At 39.2% G+C, this 22,576-nt stretch overlaps 1 protein-coding gene across 1 annotated transcript; it reads right to left on the bottom strand.

The window, feature by feature from the left end:
• Window positions 1–10,740: 10,740 nt before the first annotated feature.
• Window positions 10,741–21,966, bottom strand: arid6 (AT-rich interaction domain 6). Its single transcript, XM_066646360.1, has 6 exons — window positions 21,782–21,966; window positions 16,664–16,825; window positions 16,410–16,462; window positions 15,873–15,970; window positions 14,364–14,514; window positions 10,741–13,746 (listed from the first exon to the last, which is right to left on the bottom strand). The coding sequence occupies exons 2-6, from the start codon at window positions 16,815–16,817 to the stop codon at window positions 12,256–12,258; spliced, it is 1,947 nt and encodes a 648-aa protein (XP_066502457.1). The 5' UTR covers window positions 16,818–16,825; window positions 21,782–21,966; the 3' UTR covers window positions 10,741–12,255.
• Between the last annotated feature and the right edge of the window lie 610 nt (window positions 21,967–22,576).

Raw genomic sequence — 22,576 nt, 5'->3', positions numbered from 1 at the left:
TGTTTGTTGTTGTCTAATGAATGATAGTCTTTGTGAGAATAAGGAAACTGCTACGTATGCTGTGATAATTAATGTGACATGTGAAAGGTTTGGCACTGGATCTGGGAACTTCAAGCTCATGTGGTGCTTTGCAGTGTCCCGTGTTAATTGTGATCTTTTGTGGTGATTACACAACAACATGTGCACAACTTAACATCTGTCCACAATGTGTCCACAATACAGACTTTAGCACAGACTTCAAAACGTTTATATTAATGCAATGGCATAAAGAAAATATTAATATGCAGTACGTCTGATTTATATTGGTTTTGATTGTACAGTGTGAGGAATCTAAAGATTTAATAAATATAATATAAATTCATATAGCTTTGAATAGATTGTGATGAATATAAAAGTAAATGTGTTCTGTTAATGTATTGTATTGTCTGGGAATACAAATTCAATAAAATAAATGTATTAAGACAAAAATAAGGACAGGCGATGTTTATACACACAACTGAACTGTGATTTCTATATAACCACCTTGTTAATGAGAGATGACTCAAGCACAAATTAAAGCATTGTCTTTCAAACTTACTGCGAAACCTGAAAGACGCGGATGAATTTGGCTCATCCGTGTTCAGTAACAAATAAAAATGTCCTCACTGAGGCCAACCAATCTCTGTTCTTAATTTAATCCTTTCACAGAGTGATATTTCATAAGAACAGCTTTTAATTACATACACTGTATAAAATTTTGGAAACTCCTATTTCCAGAATGTTGACTTTTAGAAGAATGAAATAAAAATGTTCAAACCTAATGGAGGTTAATGGATCAGGTTTGTTTTGTTGCATGTTCCTGTTCATCCACTTCTCAAAACCACTTTTTCCAAAAGAATAGAAGCTGAAGTTTTTATTCAAATTATTCGAACTTATTATAAATCAATAGAGATTTAATTTAAAACCTCAGGTGTTTCTGGACTGCGGGAGGAAAGCAGAGAACCGGGAGAAAACCCACACAGACACAGGGAGATCACACCTCACAGACAGTGACCTGACATGGCGATGAACCCATAATCGAAGGACCCTGGAGCTGTGTCACAGCAACACTACCCAGTTCATCTATGAAAAAGACCACTTTGATGAAACTACTTCAATTCTGTGCTGACTTTTCTTTCTCTTGATTTCCATAAACCTTTGTGACACCAAATTTACACACGTTTCCTACGTCCTTTAAAAACTGTAACACTCCTCCTATTTGGCCCCAGGAATGTGTTCTGAACATGAACCAGTGGCCGACAAAGTGTGTACGTGCCGCATAAGCAGCCTTTACACTTATCTGCCAGAAGATTAAGATAAATCAGAGTTATGTGAAGAATGAGGGACTTCTGCTTTACATTTTACCTTCTGGCTTCTTAAAGAATTCTGCTAATTAATACAGACTCCAGTAATGTCCCGCAGCTCAGTGTTTTCCTCATGCGTCATTCAATATGACAGTTATATATTTTTTTGTAAATTGCAGCTTAAGGAAGCAGCTCTAACCTTGCAAAACAGGGCATATTTTAGATGTAAAAATATCACTGGCAGTTATATACACTACTGATTGGACAGGTTTGTTCAATTTAATTTATCGTCCATGTTTGATCATCCAAGGAGCATGCAAAGAATGATATCTCATGCTTTTATATATTTTTATTAATTGAGTCCTGTGAAACTGATCTCAGATCATGTACAGCAGTGTCTTAGAAACATTTGCCATTAAAGCAGTGAATTTATTTCCATTTAACTTTTCTAAATATGCAGAAATTATTGGAAAATACATGTTTATGAGTTAAACTTTTATATTTATTTATATTTGTTTTACTGATATTTATTATAAAATCAGTGAAACATATGGAGCTGCTCAATGGTAAAAACAATCTTAATTATCAATGGAATTTAGTCTAAAAAAGTCATTTTGGAATTTTTCTATTGGCCCATTATTCATCATGAAGTGTTCACACAATGTGAAAGACATGGAAGCTGCGGTTAAATTGTGACTATAAACAGACAAATATTCCGATACGGTTTTCATTGGATAATATATAACATATATGTTACAAATATATAATACACACAGACACACATATAATATGTGTATAAGGCCTGAGTGAGAGTTAGTTGTGATATTTGATATATTTTTCAGCATCAATCAAATGTAATCCACCTTCTGAAGTCAACAGTAGCGACACTGGTTTTACATTTATATTTACATTTATATTTACATATAGAACCGCTAATACAGCACTAGGCTCTGTAAAAAGTGTGAAAATCAGGAGGAAGTTGTGGACAAATTTGGTAAAGTGATTATTTAGCATTAAAAAATTGAATGCGTTAAATTTCCATGTTCTTTGTTGTATCCGTGTTAGATTGTTCAGTCTTGGTGCTGGATTTTATTTCAGTTCTTCAGTTTGAGCCCATATTTAAGTTGAAACATCCAGCAAAGAAATGCTTTGCTTTGTTTTTAAAAAGTGTCAAACGATGTCATTTCACTAGAACCCCCTCCATTCACCACATCACTCCTGTCTTGCAACAGCTCCACTGGCTTCCGGTCAAGTTCCGCACAGATTACAAGATCCTTCTGTTAACATTCAAGGCCATCCACAAGCTGTCTCCACCATATCTTTCCAATCTCCTCCATGTTGTAACTCCCTCTCGCACCCTCAGGTCCTCCTCCTCCATTCACTTGACTGCTCCCCCTGCCCGTCTCACTTCCATGGGAAGTGGAGCTTTCAGCCGCTCTGCTCCCCAGCTTTGGAACACTTTAACCCCCGACATACGGAACATAAACTCACTCCCACAATTCAAGTCTTCACTCAAAACCCACCTGTTCAAGATTGCCTTTCCTTTAAAATGACTCGGTTACATTGTTCATTTTTTTCCAATACTGTATACTTGTGTGTTTTTCAGAATTATTTATGTTTATTGTTTACTCTTTGTAAGGTGTCCTTGAGTGACAGAAAGGCGCCTATGAAATAAAATTTATTATTATTATTATTATTATTATTATTATTTACATCCGAAGATATTTTTACAGTTTCATCTAAGTGTGGCTCTTCATTGCGAGGGCTCAGTTTTAAACTCCTTCTGAGGACACAAAGAGTTTTTCGGAATACGGAATTAAAGGTGTAAATTCCTGACGGGTCTTGAAGTACAGCGACAGAGCGTCTGAGTGAGATGAACAATGACACTGATGTTTATGAATAATGGATTCACTGAAGCTCATGTCAAGAACTGTATTTTCTCTCAAATTTCCTTGTTTGTATTCATCTCCTGATGCTTTGACAAATACAGGAATGGCATAAACTGTATTATCTTGTTTGGATATGTGGAACGGTGTTGGCTCTGAGCGCTGTATCCGGATCTTTGAACAAACAGACCAAACAACATTGTACTTGTTTAATAGAGGAAGAATTTATAGATTTACTTTTCTTTGTCTGTTGAATTAAATAATTGAACGGAGATGATTCTGATCACAGATAAATATTTGCTGTTGTTAAATGAGGTGGTGTGTTGAGGTGTACTACATCCTTGTTTAATATAAAGACACAAGAGTGCTTTTTGGGAGAGAACAATATGAAGAGGCCTAAAGGGCACGCAACAGAACAAATATTTTACAGTGTGTTATCTCTTGTTAAAAATACTGTATCATGTACTTTCATATGCTTTTACACAGGGCAGCAGACTCCTCTGTGCATGGGTTTGTAGACTTTGAATAAACAGCGCAGTGTCAGAGCTATGCTAAGAATGAGGGATGTTTTCTTTGCTGTTTTTAGCCTGCCACATTACTGATTTTCACCGATTTGAGCAGAGATTGGCGCCATCCTGGAGCTGCAGGTTTTTTTGTCATGGGTTGTTTTTGTGTGTCTTTATTATTGAAGTTTGCTGTGTCGCCCCCTGGCAGATTTGGAGCATGAAAACAGATAGGCAATAGCTCACAAACACCAATTTCCCCATTTATAAACCCTTATTAGATGTTGTGTTGTAGCACGTTATGGCACCTTATTTGGTGGCTGAGTGATGAGGAAGAGGAAGGGACCAGAGAGAGAGAGAGAGATATCAGGGTCTAAACAAACTGGGCTGTGGAGTAGTGCAGTTGTGTTCCCCAGAGTCATGGAGATCCATCCAGTACCTGATCAGCTGGAGTGGAGATCCAAAGCTAATTGTCCAACACCAATACCTACCCTCACTAATGTTCTCGTGGCTCAATGCATGAAAAATTTGCTCTTGCAATAAATTCATATTCAAGAGAATTGGTTTGAATGTAATTACTGCAGCTGATTTGCATAAATACTTAGTCAAATATAGGATTGGGATACACTGAATTGTCTTGTTTGGATATGCTGTGGACGTGTTTGTTCTGAAGGCTGTGTCCGGATCTGTGAAGGAACAGATTAAAAAAAAAAAAATAACTGGATAAATACTTTTTTATTTAATGTAGCGAGTGTTTACAGATTTTATGCAGGAGATTGCATCGAATTGGCCGGCTACTGTTTTCCTCTGTGGGCTTTAGACCTTTGACAAACTCTCATGAATATTCAGATGGAAGACAAAATAGTATCTTTTTTGGTCAGGAAATATGTGATCGTATGGTGTATTTGTTTTCTCACCCTGTGTGTGTGTGTGTGTGTGTGTATGTGCTTGCGTGTATATGTGTAACTGTGCGTATGGAGCTCATATCAGACATCTTATACCTTATCTCTCACTCTGTGTGCATGTTTGTGTAGAGAGTCTACCGCTAACTTGTGTCCTCAGCAGTGGAGATATTAGTTCTGAAATGTGGTGGTTCTTGCTTGTGCAACCTGTAAAACAGCCTTTTTTGTTTTGTTCAACCGGAGTCCAGTCAAGGTCACTGCTTTTGTTACATTTCTCCTATTGAGAACTGAAAGCAGGCAGGATTTTTTTGTTCACAGGAGACGGTTGAGGGGGATTTTTCAGTTGCACTGAAATGAAGTTTGATTGGTAGGTGGATTGGCGACTCAAAAGTGTCTGTAGGTGTGAGTGAATGTGTGAGTGTGTGTTACCCTGTGAAGGACTGGCGCCCCCTCCAGGGTGTATTCCTGCCTTGCGCCCAATGATTCCAGGTAGACTCTGGACCCACCGTGACCCTGAACTGGATAGGCGCTTACAGACAATGAAGGAATGAATGAATGAATGAATGGAAAATAATAATAATAATAATAATAATACATTATATTTTATTGTGCTGTTTAAGAACTCAAAAACGCTTACAATAGTTAATACATAGAACACATTCAACGACATGCAAAACAGAGCAAATACAAAATACAAAACATAAACAAACAGTACAAGTGAGAAGTTGCATTTTGAATTAAATAAGGTACTTTATGGGAAGCCAGTGACGATGTTGGAGAACCGGTGTGATGTGTTGGTGAGTGCGAGTGAGAAAGTGGCAGCAAATTTCTGAACAGTCTGAAGCCTGTGGACAGAGGAAGAGCTGATGCCAAAGAAAAGAGAGTTGCAGTAGTCGGAACGGTTGGAGATGAAAGCATGAGTAAGGATTTCAGTAGCAGATTGAGAAAGAGATGGCCTGATTTTGGCAATAGTACACAGATGAAAATATGACGTTTTGATTATAGAACTGATGTGAGCACTGAGTTGAGTCGAGGATGACACCAGATTACGAAACAGGGAAGAAGGAGATACACTTGAATTATCAATGGAGAGAGAAAGGGAACCAACTTTTTTGAGAATTGATTTGAAACCGATTAGCAATATTGTTAATATTTTACATGAGAAAGTTGTGATTCATCCATTCCTGATTTCTGATAGACGGGTTTCTAACTGGTCAAGAGGTGGGTTATTAATGGATTTGGTACTAAAATAAATCTGGATGTCATCCGCATAGCAGTGAAAGTCCAGATTAAAATTATGCAAGATATGTCCAAAGGGAAGCATGTATACAATGAAAAGAAGGGGCCCAATGACTGATCCTTGAGGTACCCCTTGAGTAACAGGAGAAATGTAAGAAGTGTGACCAGAAAGGGTAATGAACTGTTTTCTGTCAGTTAGATATGATGTGAACAAATCCAGGGTGGAACCATCAATGCCCAGCTTCCACAGCCTGGATAGATCATTCGATATTTGTATTAAGGCAGGTTCAGTGCTGTGGAAGGGACAGAATCTGGACTGGAATGGTTCCAAGAGATTGTTAGTTTCAAGATAGTTTTGAAGTTGACTAGCAACAGTATATTCGAGGACTTTGGCCAGAAAAGGATGGTTAGAGATGAGCCTGAAATTAACTAGAGCCAGAGGATCCAAGCCAGGTTTGTTAAGTAGAGGAGTGACTCCAGCAATTTTGTAGATAGATGGAACCCAACCAGTACCCAGTGATTGATTAATAAGAGTTGAGAGATGAAGGACCAGGGCAGAGTGAGAGGCTTTAGTTAAAGATGAAGGGAGAGGATCTAGTAAACAAGTTGTACCTTTAGATTTCATTAAAATATTAGCAATGAATAAGGAGTCAACAATATGAAAAGCAGAAAGAGAAAAGGAGGATGTGATAACACATGGAGCATGGAAGGTTGAAGTGGAGAGTGAAGAGTCATTAGCAGCGGAAGACACAAGATCACTGTTGATCTTCACAACTTTAGATTCAAAGAAATGTAGAAATGAATCACAAAGAGCCGGAGAAGCAGCTATAGCACTGTCAGGAGGTGTAAATAGTTTGGTGACTGTTGAAAAAAGATGCTAAGTATTTGTATTAGCATTGTTAGTAAGGCTGGACAGATAGGATGATTTGGCAGCATCTAAGGCATCTCTGTAGGCAGCTTATAGGCCTCAGCAAGAGCTTAGATTTCCTGCAGAGTCTCTTCAGCTGACAGCCAGTCTGCTTCATGGTGTGCAATTCATTAGTGTACCAGTGAGAAGAAGAAATAAAAGCCACCATTCTAGATTTCACAGGGGCTAGTGTATTAACAAACTCAGAGAGTGCAGAAATTAGCAGTGTGGCATGTTCCTCAGGAGAAGGAGGGGGGGGCAGAATCAATAGGAAATGTACTACCAATAGAATGGTTAAGAAGAAGAAGATCTAAAGAATGTGACTTACGGAAGAAAATGTGTCTCATATCCTCATAGTTTACGTTAACTGATTGAAACTCAAGGTAATCTTTCCTGTAAATGGATTATATTTTTTCCCTTAAGCGATTCTTTCAATGATCTGTGTAATGATTCCATATTTATGCTAGAAAAAAACCCTTTTGTAATTTGCATGAACTTCCTCAAAACATGATTAATCAGGTACACCGATGGACAACTGCTCATCAGATATTTCACCTTAAATTAAGGGTATATTAGTAGGGAGTTTGTTAACATGGTAAAACCCTATAATCTTCAGGAAAACCTCTACACTAAATGCTGGAACACCAGCCGTCCATCCATCCATCCATCCATTACCCACCGCTTATCCGCATTATTCCCCGTGGGGGAAGCAGTCCGATTAAAGAAACCCAGAGCTCCCTCTCCCCAGCCACTGCTTCCAGCTCCTCTGGGGTTATGCCGTGGTGTTCCCAGGCCAGTTGAGACATGTAGTCTCTCCAGCGTGTTCTTGGTCTGCCCCGGGGCCTCCTCCCTGTTGGACATGCCCGGAACACCTCACCAGGAACGTGTCTGGACCAGATGCCCGAACCACCTCAACTGGCTCTTCTCGACGTGGAGGAGCATCAGCTCCACTTCGAGTCTCTCTCAGACGTCCGAGCTCCTAACCCTGTCTCTAAGGGAGAGTCCAGACGCCCTGTGGAGAAAACTCATTTCAGCCGCTTGTACCCGCGATCTCGTTCTTTCAGTCACTACCCAAAGCTCGTGACCATAGGTGAGGGTTGGGACGTAGATTGAATGGTAAATCGAGAGCTTTGCTTTTCTGCTCAGCAAAACGGACCGGTACCGAGCCCGCACTACTGCTGACGCTGCAACGATCCGCCTGTCAATCTCCCACTCCATCTTTCTCTCATTCGTGAAAAAGACCCCGAGGTATTTGAACTCCTCTACTTGAGGCAGGATCTCACTTCCAACCTGGAGAGAGCACTCCACCCTTTTCCGACTGAGTACCAGGGACTCGGACTTGGAGGTGCTGATCCTCATCTCTACCGCTTCACACTCAGCTGCAAACTGTTCCAGCAAGAGCTGGAGGTCCCGGCTCAATGCTAGAACACTGCTCTGAGAATTGAATGGTATTCAGCCTCAAGGACATCAGAGAGGCCAGATACTGATGTTGGAAGATTGCTTAGTTCTAGATCACTATACTCACTCCAGCTCGTCGCAAAATGCTAAATTGTTACAACACTCCACAGCCCAAATCTTGGGGGCTTAATGCCCCTCTGGTCAACACTTGGCATTGAGTATTGTGACCTCAAGCTCATATGTAGGACCACATTCAATAGGAGACTGATTATTATTTACTGCATATTTTGCTAAAGGAGTGATATTTGACCCGTGATCATGAAGGACAAGCATGATCACATCATCTGTTTACAAACGTCTGCAAATACTTCACAATATTGATGGACATTAACTGCCAGCCATCACAGCAAATTATGTCTGAGTGTTCAATGTCAGCCCCACATATGGATGTCCACCAGGGTCACTGATGAGACCAGGATGGCTTCATTTCTCGAGTTACTGGGCTTGCCACACTTACCTCATACATGCAGTCCACCTGGGTCCCGCTAAATAGCCTATGTACCAACACTTCCAGGGCACCACACCCTAAAAATGTTTACGCATATATAATTCCAACTCTTTACCCTTTTCCAAGAAGATGGCTGCCCACCTGTCACTAATGTGTTTGTTTGTTTGTTCATTGTTTCTAAACAGTGATCCACAAATACATTTTGATTGACTGATGCTCATTTTGAACCCAGTTAGCCAATGTTTTGCTCATGTGGGGCTACTTAAGTTGTGATGGCTAGGCTGTTGTCACGCCCTTGCCCTGTCCTGTACAGTCATATGTCTGTTTCCCCACCATTTGCTCATTTAGCACATGGTTCTGTTTGTTTTGTCCTTGTCTCCGCTCTAGCCCCGCCTTAGTCCCGCCTCAGTCTCATTAGTGTTTCCCAGTGTTCCTCATTTTTCCCGTGTATTTATACCCCATGGTTTGCAGTGCTCCCTTGTCTGGTCTTGTGTGTGTGGATGTGTGTTTTCGCGTCTCTTAGTTTACCCATGTCTACCCTGTTTCATGGCTGTTTCCTGTCTGTCCTTGTCTAGTTCTGTTTAGTTTTATCTAGTTTGTTTGTGTTTGTTTTGTTATAGTTTTGTTTTGTTCATTGTAATAAAAGATTCCTTGCATGTATGTCCGCCTCCCTTGTTTTCCCTGCCCAGCCGTGACAGCTGTGTCCCAACATTTTTGAAACATTCATTGATTCATTCATTCATTGTCTGTAAGCGCTTATCCAGTTCAGGGTCGCGGTGGGTCCAGAGCCTACCCGGAATCATTGGGCGCAAGGCAGGAATAAACCCTGGAGGGGGCGCCTGTCCTTCACAGGGCAATTGTTTTTAAAACAATTTTCAGTATTAAATATTGGTAGTAAAATGAGCCATTTTAATTATAAGTTAAAGTAATACTTACATTTTTATCAATTTTATCCTTTCGTTTAAGCACATTTCATTGTGCATTTACATAGAGTATGAATTTATGTACCTGAGTGCGTTCTGTTTTATATGCATCGCACCTAATCATAATAATATCCCTGTATTTTTGGTATTGTGAAGAAAAGCCCTGCCTGGGCTCCGGCGGCTGGAGTCACATTGCAGCATTTCAGAAACATGTGAATCAGAGTGATAGCAAGGGTGTGTCAGTTTTATTTTTTTTAAAAGATAATCTTTTAGTAGCCTGTTTGATGTCCTAATGTCCTTAACCAAATCACAAACAAGGAAACTGTAGATCAATTCTCAAATGTGTGGGGAAAAGCCCTACGCTCACTGCACATCCTGGAAACATTCTTTTGCACACATAACTCCGTCTATACGCTAAGGACATGTGATTTTGGAAGCATACTTTCCAAATAGCTTCTTAGATAATGTGGCTCACACAGTACACTGGGAGTTCACACTGGGAACGTTTGGGGTTGTGCCCATGCAAAGCAGTTCCCATCATGCACTGCACTGTGCACCTTTGAGTTATAGAAGTGCTAGTTCAATAAAGAACTGATGCAAACTTCACGTTTCCTTCATCTCCCACTGATAGACTCACTGTATCTGACATGTTGTTGACTCTTCAAATGAGACATTTTGTGGAGTATGTTTGCCACGTCACTGTTAAAGTCAGGGAACGCAGGCATTATAGTGTATTGTAGTGTACACTGATCAATCATAACATAACCGCCTCCTTGATTCTACACACACTGTGCATTCTCTCAGCTCCAAAGACCACACAGGAGCACTTTGTAGCTCACACTGTAGTCCATCTATTGCTCTCTCTCCCTGACTTTACATCTACAAGGTGGATTAACTATGTCGGTGTGTCTAATAGAGTGGAGAGTGAGTGGACATGGTGGCCACTGATTTATTTATTTATTTATTTTTGTTTTTGCAGCTTTAAAACTTAAAATAGATATCAAAAAGTTTTGTAATAGTAATGTTTACAATAAACAATAATATTAATATTTACAATAAATATTTATTGTAATTAAATATTAATAATTAAACATTAAATATATTCATCTATTTTTCTTTATGTATATGTTTGCATACAAATAATAATCAAAAATGAATTAAACAGTAGTCATAATAAAAATAAATGATAAACAATAGATAAATATTTATTTTTAAAGGAATTTTATTTTATGTGAAAGATTAATTTACAAAAGGCCCTGTACTACTACACTCTGCATACTGCTTAGTAATAAGCATAATATAATGAAATAAAATGAAAATATAAAATATGTTTTAATAAAAAATATTGTAATTATGTTAAAAACTTGCTACAGCCAAAATTATCCAAACAATAATAAACAAACAAACAAAAAAATGCTTTTTCACACTCCTTCAGGTTTTTCAAATGGACCGATTCTACTTTGTTTGTCCGTATATATAATAACATGTATAGAAATAGCCCTGTTTCAGACTATAATGACAATAATTAGGCAAAATCACATCACTGAGGAACCCGTCACATCTGTCAGTGATGGCGTTCATTAGGTCATGTCCACAGTGCTGGAGTCAATTGTTTGTTTTTTCAGTTCTTTGTAACAGGATATTCACAGTTCATTAAACATATTATTAAAAGCGCAATTTCTTCAACATTTGCATTATCCTTCAGGGTGAGGGTTCTTAACCTGGGTGTTGCAACACTCTTGAAGTGGTCCTAAGAAGGATGGGAAGGTGGTTCTTCAAAAATATACAGATGCAAACTAACGCACAGCCCTGAGGTGGTGACAGATGCCCACCAACCAGTCAGAGTCATTTCTTAATAAACTCATTATTTACACTCATGTCTACAGCAGCAAGTGACAGATATCTGCCGGTTTCTGCTACTGAACCCCCTCTGTAGTCCATCATCACAAGATATTTGCGTGTATCACTCCATGTTGGCTTTATTTTAACAGAAACGACTGTAAATGTTTCTCTTCTGGAGATTTCCGAGGGTGTGAATGGTATGGACAGGTCTGTCGTAGATCTGTCACCTTGTATCTCCTTCATCTCTTTCTGCTGTGTCCGAATCATTTAGACTTAATGCATTTTGTACATGGAAATATGATATTTGTTCCCATATAGCAACCCATGTACAATTAGTGTATTATGAGTGTACTGATCAGTGGATTGATTAACACATAAAAGCCACTGCTCATCAAAGTCATTGCTGCTAAAACAGTGGATTCCTTCTTTTTAAGCGTTTTGGTGGGTTACATTGTGAAAAAGGTTAAAGACACTTGCTAAAAAGCAACACCTAAAAAGCATTCTTTCTCAGTCAAAAGTTTGGGAAAATATGAGTTTCTTTTTTTAAAAAAATAATAAATTTAAATAAATTAACTTTTGTTTTTGTCTGATACCTTCATATATGAAATTAAGGATTGGTTAGAATTCCCTAAAGAAAAGAAAAACCTGATGGAACTTTGTAGAAAAGCTCTAATTTGGGATTAAATCCAAAGGCCATCCATTTCATCCACATGTTGATCAAGTGAATAAAATGTATGTTAGACACGTTTTTTATTCGAAAATTTCACACGACACTTGGTGTCCCCAAACTTTTGACCACAACAGACGGTTCCCTTTCACAAGGTCTTAACAGATCTGCCCTCTCCCCGGTCTTAAATGCTGTTTGGAGAGTAGAAACTTGAGGTGTTCTGGACTGATGTGGATGAGTGATGAGGAGGCAGAGTTCAGTTTCAATGAGGATGGCTTTTCCGGCACTTCCCCATGCCTTGCATCTGTGTTGGGGGTAAAGTCAGCATTGGAGCCTGGGTTATATGTTCCTGAATTGTCTTTGTCCCTGCTGCTGGCACGGATAAAATGTTTGGGGAAGGCCTCTTGCTCATCAATTCGAGAAGGTTTCATGTAGGAAACACGGTGGAAAGAGTCCGGGCTGAGTGGAATCTTTCCAGTTGCTTTAATGATAAAGGGATTAACACTTGCGTACCGGTTGATGTTGGGTAAATGGCTTTCCTCAATAGTCACTGGACTGGTACTGGACTCAGTGTCTTGCTTGCTGGGATTTGCTGGCTCTCTTTTATGGTTCTTCAGGCTCAGATCTGCTGGGAGATCACTTGAGATACTGTCTAGAGACCTTGAGCTTGGTCTTCCCCAGCTGAAAGTATCAGGTGATGATGGAGCATTGTTGGGTTCTTGGGAAACATGGCCTGGTGACTGATTGTGGGTGGAAGCCAAACTAGAAATAAGGTGTTCTGAGGTATCTGAGCTTGTTCTCCTCTGGCTGACAGACTCAGGAGATGGATCTTTGTAGGACTCTTGAGGAAGACTTCCTGATGTGTGCTTGTAATTAGATGTTAAGCTGGAGATGAGACCTTCCTTGATCCAGTTTTGCAGCAGGTAAAAAGGTATCTGGATTTCCATTCCATTGTATGGATCTGAAGTTGGACGACTGGGGATCGGATTGGGGTTGGACTGGGGCATGTCATAAGACCCGGTTTTGCTTTTCAGGGGTGTTTGAAAGTTAGGGTAACTTGGCCTTTGGGTAAGGGGTGAAGTAGGACTTGGAGGAGGCTTTTTCAGGGTTGGACTAGTTGTGGAAGGGGAGGTGAGGTTGACAGCATGTGACTCATTTATGCTCATTGGGTTTACAACGGCTTGAACAGGGGCATCCGCCCTTGCTGCTCCAGAAGCTGCTCCAGGTTTGTCACTCCTGGATGGGTACAGTGGCAATGCTTCATTTAGGAACTTGGGCTGTTTTTTAAGGGGTGGTGGAGAAAAAGATGATGGGGGATTGCTTGATATCTCCAATCTGCCTTTCTTGTTACTGAGATTGAGGGGCTCTGTCAAGCCCAAAGATGATAATTTGTAATGTTCGGAAAGTTGACGCAGAAAATGCAGGGGTTGGTTGAAGCTTTCGTTCTTGAATGCACATGGAGGATAGGATTCTGTGGGTGGAGTTGGGAATGCTGGACTGGCATTGGTGATGGGTGGCGAAGAGTGGGGCACAAAGTAATTCGGAAGGGATTTGGGACCAGGATGGACCAGGATGGACCGTTGTGGGATGCCCCCAGGCATGGAAATGATCCGTAAATGTCCATCTGTCAGAAACTCACAAGGAGGATACTGAGGAAGGAGAAAGTAAGAAAGACAAATAAATAAATTGGTATATTTTCTATCAGTCATTATATTCCTGGAAATATTAATAAGCTATTTACAGTTCAATATATTCATGTTTAATCACTTTTCAGTGTAGGGTGGAGTTTCTTAGAGAGGACCCCATTTTAACAATTTTTTTAATGAACATGTGTACAGTTAACATAATTAATAATTTTCTTTTGTGTTTTAATGCTATTTGTTTAATGTGTTTAAAGGCCAACATTGAAGCTGGGGACACGACTTGTCAGCACTCTGCTGTGCTGCCCGTATAGGCCTCGTATGGCTATGTGGCCTGGGTTCAGCCCTCATTGCTCACTAGCAGCTCAACACAGATTTACACCATTTCATACTCAGACAGTGGCCAGTGGAATGGTTACTGCGGCTAAAATATTGTACGAATTCTGTTTAATATATGTGCACAGCACTAATTCTACTATAATTATATTTAATAATACTACTAATAGTAATAATAACCACTTCATATTATTTATTAACACTTGAGGATTCTTTATTGACCCACCAATGTTCTCAAAAGCTTCTACAGGTAACAGAACGACCTGTGTTGGTGTGGAGAGTGTGTGTACCTCGTTAAAGGTGAAAGGTTTTCCGATGAATCGGTGCTTGGTGCTCAGCGGGTAGTCATCCAAGCCAATAGGGAGCTTATGTTTTCGTGGAGGAGAGACGGGAATATCGTCTCCATACCCAGCCAGATGATATTCATAAGGTAGCAGCAACCTGCATCCACACAAACAAGATTCCTTTTAACAAAACGTAGCCAAAAACCTGTGAGATCTTTACCCATCATAATGACCTGTAATGTACTGCATTTAAAGAAAGATACACTTTGGGTGGGTTTCCCAGACAGGGAAGGATTGTAGAAACCCCTTATGTTTAGTTACTACAGGTTGCACCCATTGTGGACAGATATTTAGCCAAAGAAGTGCTTGAAATGAAACAGGATACTCTGCTGTGACTGCAAATGTACCTGAAGCCTACATGCTCAGTGGCAATTGTGGGCTAGAGGGGTGTAAATCTCCACAGCACTGGAGTAAAGAGCAGTGAGACTGTGCTCTCTGAAGTGGACGGAACTCCATCCAGTACCTTTGGGATGAGTTGGAATTGCGTATGAGATCCAGCAGCTGACCTCACTAATGCTCTCATGGCCTAATGCTATCAGAGCCTCACAGAAATGTTCCAACATCTAGTGTAAAACCTTCTCAGAGGTTTACGTAAAGGTCATAAGAAGGGAAAAAGGATTGAGCAAGTATCCAAAAACATAAACTGTATGTCAAGAGGACTTCTCAATTTGTAAAGACTGGCATTTTCAAACAGAGCAGATCCATAAAAATGCAGTTTAAACAGGAATGAAACAGACGTTTTGTTTTGTGATATAAGCTTGGAGACAAGAAACAGTAGCACTTTTATGCTTGGTTGCAGTGTAAAGCTTGTGTACACCCTAAGGGCTGTGAGGAGGTAATACACCGTAATGCAGTATGTTGGTTTTGGTCTTATGCTAAGCCGAGCAGTTGGTTTAGCACAGCTACTCATTCAGGGCTTGGCTCTTTTGAATCTGTTGTAAAACTGAACATACACTTCTTTCTTGTTTTGGACAAACACACATTTATCTCTATGCCCCAGTTACAGCATTATGTGTGTGTGTGTGTTTGGAGGGTTAGGGGGTGGCGGGGTGTGGGGTTTCTATGGCCTTATCGAAAGGTCAGCTTTGGCATTTGGTAATATAACATGCCACAGGTGATATGCTGCAGATTTACATAATCAGTCCCACATTTCTTCTGACAACGAGAGCATTACAAAATTTGTCCTCACTGTACACTCTAAAGAGCTTCTACTCTTCTGACAAGACTCTACAATAGATTCTGTCAGGCTTTGATGGAGTTCAGCCACAAATTGTTGTTGTATGTTTAGTTTATTGGGCTGCGAATGCCACTCAGGCCATTACAGCCAATACATTTGAAAGGAGGCTGACAGGCATTAGTGGACTTAAACAGTGCTGGGGGCTTTATACCCCTTTAGCAGATGCTTGGTTTTAAATATGTAGGGTGCCCCCCCCCCAACTCCCCACACACACTTACTTCTCATAGTGTCTCCGGGTGCATGTAGCAGCACTGGTGCTGCGAGGGTTTCCTCCCAAAATATTGTACACTTTCTTCCACAGCTGCTGAGCAGTTACCTGGACACACACACACACACCAAACATTAGTTGCATGAGTAATTTTTGTAATCAATATCCATTTAAAGGAACACTAGTTAAGATACGGTATTTTATGCTTTTGGGCATCCCCTACAGTTGAAATCAAGGGGGGAGGGAGAGGAAGGTTTTATTTTTTTGCCTCCTCCAATAGTTACATAGTGAAGTTCAGCAGCGCTGAGCCCTGTGTAGCTACAATAGAGACTCTTTTCTCCCTATTACAGACCAGTGAAGCATTACAGTGTTTGGAAGCTGTAATTTTAATGTAAAAATACAACCTAGTGTTCTTTTATGTTGTTGGGCTGTTTCAAAGATATAATAATAATAATAATAATAATAATAAATATTTAATCACTATTAAAAGTAGTGACTATTTAAATCACTATTAAATCAGAGTAGTATCTTAAAAGTGGATATTTACCTGGTGATATCCTCCCAAGTCCTTCACCGTCTTAAACATCAGGTAGAGCTCAACTAGAAAAAACAAAACAAAACAAAAGAGTTTGTTACAATCATGTCTCTCTCTCACTCTCTCTCTCTCTCTCTGTCACTCTCTCACTCACTCACTCTCTCTCTCTCTCTCTCTCTCTCTCTGTCACTCTCTCACTCACTCTCTCTCTCTCTCTCTCTCTCTCTCTCTCTCTCGTTTTGGCCCCCCTTTTTTTCTCTACTCACTCTGTTTGAAGCCCAGGTGAGGAATTCTCTCGATGGGAGTGTCTCTTTGCTTCATAAAGAAGTAAAGATCTTTGAGGAAGCTGTCCTCTGTGGCCTCTTCTCTCTCCTCTCTCTTCTCTCCATTCTTGTTTTCTATCTGCTCCTCTTGCTCCATATTAAAGGCTTAAAGATGCAAATAGAAAAAAAAAACTCATGCAAATGTGTACAAGGTAAAAACACAAAGTATTATATTTAAATAAAAAAATACAATCATAACTTCATTTAAAAACATTCCCACTCTCCAAGCTCTAGCTCCAACCCAGACACGTCATGTTTTGTTTCAAATGTTTTCCACGAAGCCATTTTCCTGGAGTCCTCTCATGAGGAAAACATTCCTGTTCAGAAATATGTGAAACCAGTCACTCATTGTAACTGAACAGCTCGACATGCTCAGAGGGCAACAACAAAAAAAAACTGTTCTATTATGTAATCTCATGATCTCTTGGTGATAAGGGCAGTGCCTAGAAAGTAGCACCACTTGGTGGCACCATTGCCAGTTATTTTTGCCACATGTTTTAAGTGTGTGCAGGAGCCCACAGGTTAAGCAACTGCCTTCAGGTTAAAGCTTGGATGGGAATTTTACTGAAAGGTTTTAAGTGTTTGGAGAGTGACACATGGCTCTATTAAATTATACCACTGTCATTTAAAATATGATTAAAATTTAAGTCTTGCCAGTCCGGGTGAGGTTAATGCATTTTTTCTTTAGGGACTAGATCTTAGTGCAGTGATTGCATTCCTTCGCTGATTATATACTTGTCAAGATATGTGCAAACTAAGAACATTTATTACAGTATCTCCACAGTTCCAACAGCTCACTGTTCTTTGCTGATTGCATGTAAGCCACATTCATATTATACAGTATCTCTCTCTCTCTCTCTCTCTCTCTCTCTGTCTGTCCTCTGTTCTGTCCTCTGGTATTTTCTAGTCTCTATATTCCAAGCCATGTTTTTTTGAAAACAGTGGTTATATTTTATTTTATGTTCATTGCTGTTTAAAGTGTTGTAATTGCATTATTGTCCTGTTATATTATCTTTATATCAGTGGTATAAAAATGCCTTAAAATGACAATAATGTCATTTATTGCAATTATTTCCTGGACAAGATATCGACCGCCCACACACACCCACACACACAAACACACAAATGTAAAACTGTTATTTGACTTCTACCACTGCTGAACTACTATTAAAAAAAAATAATTCTCATACATACTATTTCTATTAATAACTCCCATGATTAATAACGGCTGGTTACAATCATCTGAACATATCAACGTCAGGATTTAGTCTGAAAGATTCATATATAGGCAAGGGATCATCTGATAGGATCACCATGGTGATAAAGGAAACACGAGATTTAATCACTCAGGGGTTTTTAAAACCCCACGACTGAAAACAAGGAAACTGAGAAATAGAAGCGCGTATTCCTTAACAGATAACAGACAAGGAAACCAAATAGGGAACTGGAGAAACTTTAGTAAAACCATGCTTTTCAGTGTGTTTCTACCCACTGCTGCTTCATGGTTCATTTGGAAAATTCTATGCATAATTCAGTACTTAATATGTTCTCGGCTCGTCTTCTTTTCCTCATTGTCCCTTTCCTGTTTGTGGTTAATTAATTTGCATAGTTATTCAAAGTGTTTAGTTAATTATTTGTAGCAGTTACCGATCAATTCATAGGAGTTCTACAGTAGTTCATACCGTACAGAGTAGCTACGTACTCAGTCATAATAATTGTTACATAATGTATAATTCCTACCAAGTACTGAATAATTCAAAGTGGTCACTGAGTAATTAATCTCAGCTGCACAATTACATTTTCACAGCAGTACTGAATACATTTGTAATATGAGATTTGCAACTAGTTACAGTATAATACAGGAGTTCACATTATTTTATGTTGTTTAAAGGTAAGCTGCTGTGCCAGTGTGTCTCCCTGTGTGCCCCTTCCCTGTGAACCGTGTGCACCCGGTACGTTATCTGAAATGTTATATGGAATCCAGTGCCATTTCGATAAAACAGATAATATTACAGCATTATTATTCACAGCATCAGATTTCACGTGAATTTCAGACCCGTTTCCCAACAGCCCAGAGGAACAGGTTCAGCTGCTTCAGAGGGGCTAATCGCTGAGGGGAAAAATGGACAGATGCAACTGAACACGGTCTTGTTCAAACATGCCGAACGTCTGAAATGAAAAAGTGTCCAACTATTTACGAATTCTTCTGTCCGTCCAACTGACTCACGCCCAGATTAATGGGTTTGAAACAAGGTTTCAGTGTGTCAGGTGGTCAGCACACACACACACACACACACACACACAAGCAGAGTTTCACACACATCTCTCACATTGACATCTTAATCTTTACACTATGAACCACACAAGATCAAAGAGCCATCATGATGTTTGAAGATGCCACACTTGACCTTCGTTAAATCCCCACTTTGTACTACAACAGACTGGCCACTTTATTAGAAACACAGACATTGTACTTTACTTTGCTGTCCATTTTATTAGAAACACTTACTTTGTATTCTACTCACTGGAAAACCAGACAGAAAAAAGGTGACTCTTACACATCTACATGGAAAAAGTGACACCCTGAAATTATTGAATTTTTTTTACATTTTACATCTAGGCTCTCATTCATTATCTGTTAAAGCTTATCCAGAGCCAACCTGGAATCATTGGGTGCAAGGCAGGAATACACCCTGGAGGGCTTGTATAAAGTTAAATAATCAATATCCAGAATGGGTATTGTAATGTTACTGAAATGATGTGTGTTGATTTAATTTCATACAAATCTTTGAGGAAAAAAGAAAAAAATCAGTATTTTCATTGTACAACCACCAAACTGTAATAAAATACCCCCTCGGGCAAAAAGTCTGTACGTCCCTGATGCCACCCGAATATATGAACACAAGACAACGACGGACAAAACAAACAACAAAGTTGAGTTCCAACAGCATATTTATATTAAAGTGTCACTCATCCATTACATCATTTAACATTCCTCAGGTTTACTCCACTGACCCTGGGCGTTTGTAAATGACTCGTGCTGCTGTAAGGCAGTGCTTTATCACGTCTGATTGAACACAGGCACAATAGATATGTTCCCTGAATATCTCAGGTACTTCTTGTGCCTTGTCAAACTGGTATAAGCCTAAAATCTTGAGCTGATATTTCCAAGCAATGGCAGATCACTCACACACAACAATGCAGAAACACATACCACACAGTCCAGCTCTCTGCACTAATATTACACCTCTCTCACAGCAATGTGACCGCAGACAATTCCTCTTCACAAAAACGCTCCTCTCTTATTTCACTGCACTTACTTCCTGCAATTGTCCTCTGCAGCCGATCCTCAGGGCAGCAGCAGCGTGGTATAATGATATAATGATATAATTTCCTTTACACACACGCTTACATTTGAAATGTAAATAAATGTAACAAGTTTATTTGAACTAAAAGTTCCATTGGTCCATTTGTCATGAACCTTTGACAGAAGGTATCCTCAAGTTATGTAAAAAGAAAGCCTCAAAACAGGAGATGCCAGGTTTTGCTCTGACAGAGGTGATATATCATCACTTTGAAAGGAACTTCAAATAAGTACCAAGTCGCTTTGAAGCATTCCTAATGTTGCATCCGTCATGAAGTTTGAACACAGTGTTATTTCTGCAATAACTGTTTGAAAAAAGAAAAACAAAACACAAACCAACACAATACAAACAGAAAAACCCACCATAGTATTGAGCTAAAATTACTACTTTAAAGTGCCCTTAAATTAGTTTCATTCATTCCAGTTTTAAGAATTGACTACTGCAGGACATTCCTCTACCTTGCACACATAATACTAATGCGAATATGAACATTAATATTAATACTTTCATGCGTTTTGGTGTTCATTCCCTTGCAAATGAAGTGAATTGTTAATTTACATATTTGCATACAATGCTGATATATTTTGTGTAAATGACTTACTTCAGAAAGTGAGGTAGTATTTTTGGAGATAACTGATTCTTCCTGAAAGTCTGATCAAATTTAATATATTTTCCAAATTCTTTAATTTAAAAGCTAAATAAATCATGCGCGAATATAGACGTGTGATAAAATATGTCGTGAACAATGGGGATTATTAGTTTATTAAGTTACTTTATGTGATCCCAGGCTATTTTGTTTAATTGGATATAATCGTATACAGATATAAACCTAAAGCATAGTAATATATTACATCAGTTTACAACTCAAAAGCGCTTTATATCTGCTTCTGTACGTAAAGCGCTTCCAGAGTCAATCAGAGACAAATACTACAGTCCCGATCATCCATCTCAATCTCAACCCCTCTCATCCTCCACAGTTTAACATGCTTTAAAACCTGTGCTCTAGGTTTTTCATAGATACATTAGTAATAATAAACGGAAAATGCAATGATATCAAGTCATAAGTATATGGTTAAGTGTTTTTGCGCGCTCGTGTTACATTTTCCGTGAGGCGCTCCAGAGATTTTACTATCATTTAATCACTTATGTTTATTACAGTGAATGTGTTGAATGCATACGACGTTAACATTAATATGTAATACTTTGCAAAGTCAGAGATTCGCCCTCTGTTTATGTCATTTTCAGCCAAAATCAAAGGTTCATAAGGTCATAAGGTTCAAGTTATCTTTCAGGAGACGTTTCTGAGAATATCACATACTTAATAACCCACCTGTATGAGGAACAACAGTAAAAATTATTAAAAAACGTTTAAAAAAAAAGATTACTCAAAGATCTAGAACGTTTGGGACCCCTAACAACCGTGCAACACCAGCTGGAATCAAGACTGCGAGAGAGCGAGGGAAAAATCTCCTCTCTTGTTATTAGTTTATCTTACTGTATTATTAATATTTTTATTTATGTATTTAACATTGATTAACTTTACTTTCTGATGTTATATCTCTGATTCCGGCATGTCTCAGCTGAGCGTGGATTATGAGCATCCCTACAACCCCTGTCCGTCACTTCCTCTCAGCTTTAATGCACATTAATACGACTCCCATTATTCCACTCTCGTCCAAACTGGATCAGATCTTACCTTAATTGTTTCCGAGGTTGGTTTCAGCTCGGTGGGAAGTTTGGGTCTGTTTAATCCTGAGTGTGCGTCTGTGCGCGCGTGTGTGTGTGTGTATTTGTGTGTGTGCAGAGTGTCTCCTCAATGTTAAAGAACCTGTCTGCTCCAGTAAATGTGTATGTCTGGATGTGTGTTTCTGGCGCGCTGACAGTGACACAACTGTCACACACACACACAGACACTGACACTTACCAGTAAACCTGAGTGACATCACAACCTGCCGGAGGTGTTTCCAACAGACTCCGAGTTTATGAGGAATGTGGAGCCAGACCAGTTCATCCGGTTCCATAAATATGCCAAAAGCCTTAGACGCCTAAGATATTACACACAAATATTATAGCAGATAATTACAAATAATTAGTCTATAATACTCATCCTGGTAATATGTGCAGTGAAGTTTACGCGGCGTCATCACTGCAATTAGTGTTAAAAACACTGATATCCTGACCTGGATCACAAATTCAGGTCAATGTATCCTCTACCCTTTATCAGATGCTTGAGAGTCTAAAGATTGAAGTAGAGATACGGATCTTCTTTATTTTTTTTAACAATAAAGCTGGCAGGTCCTGAAAAATAACAACTGGAACCTAGGAATAATGAAGTGGCTAGAAAATCGACATAGGTTTCATGAACAGATTCTCTATGATCTACACATTTTATGAGATAAATGCATTAAAAACATTTTTTACAGTGAACATTTTAACGCTTCACGTTCTCCATAACAAACGCCACAGTTACACTGATCCACAGCCCAGTGCT

Source organism: Hoplias malabaricus, chromosome 15, assembly GCF_029633855.1.
Source record: "Hoplias malabaricus isolate fHopMal1 chromosome 15, fHopMal1.hap1, whole genome shotgun sequence".
NCBI lineage: Eukaryota > Metazoa > Chordata > Actinopteri > Characiformes > Erythrinidae > Hoplias > Hoplias malabaricus.
The sequence above is the reverse complement of the archived record's forward strand: the minus strand, read 5'-3'. Positions and strand labels throughout refer to the sequence as shown.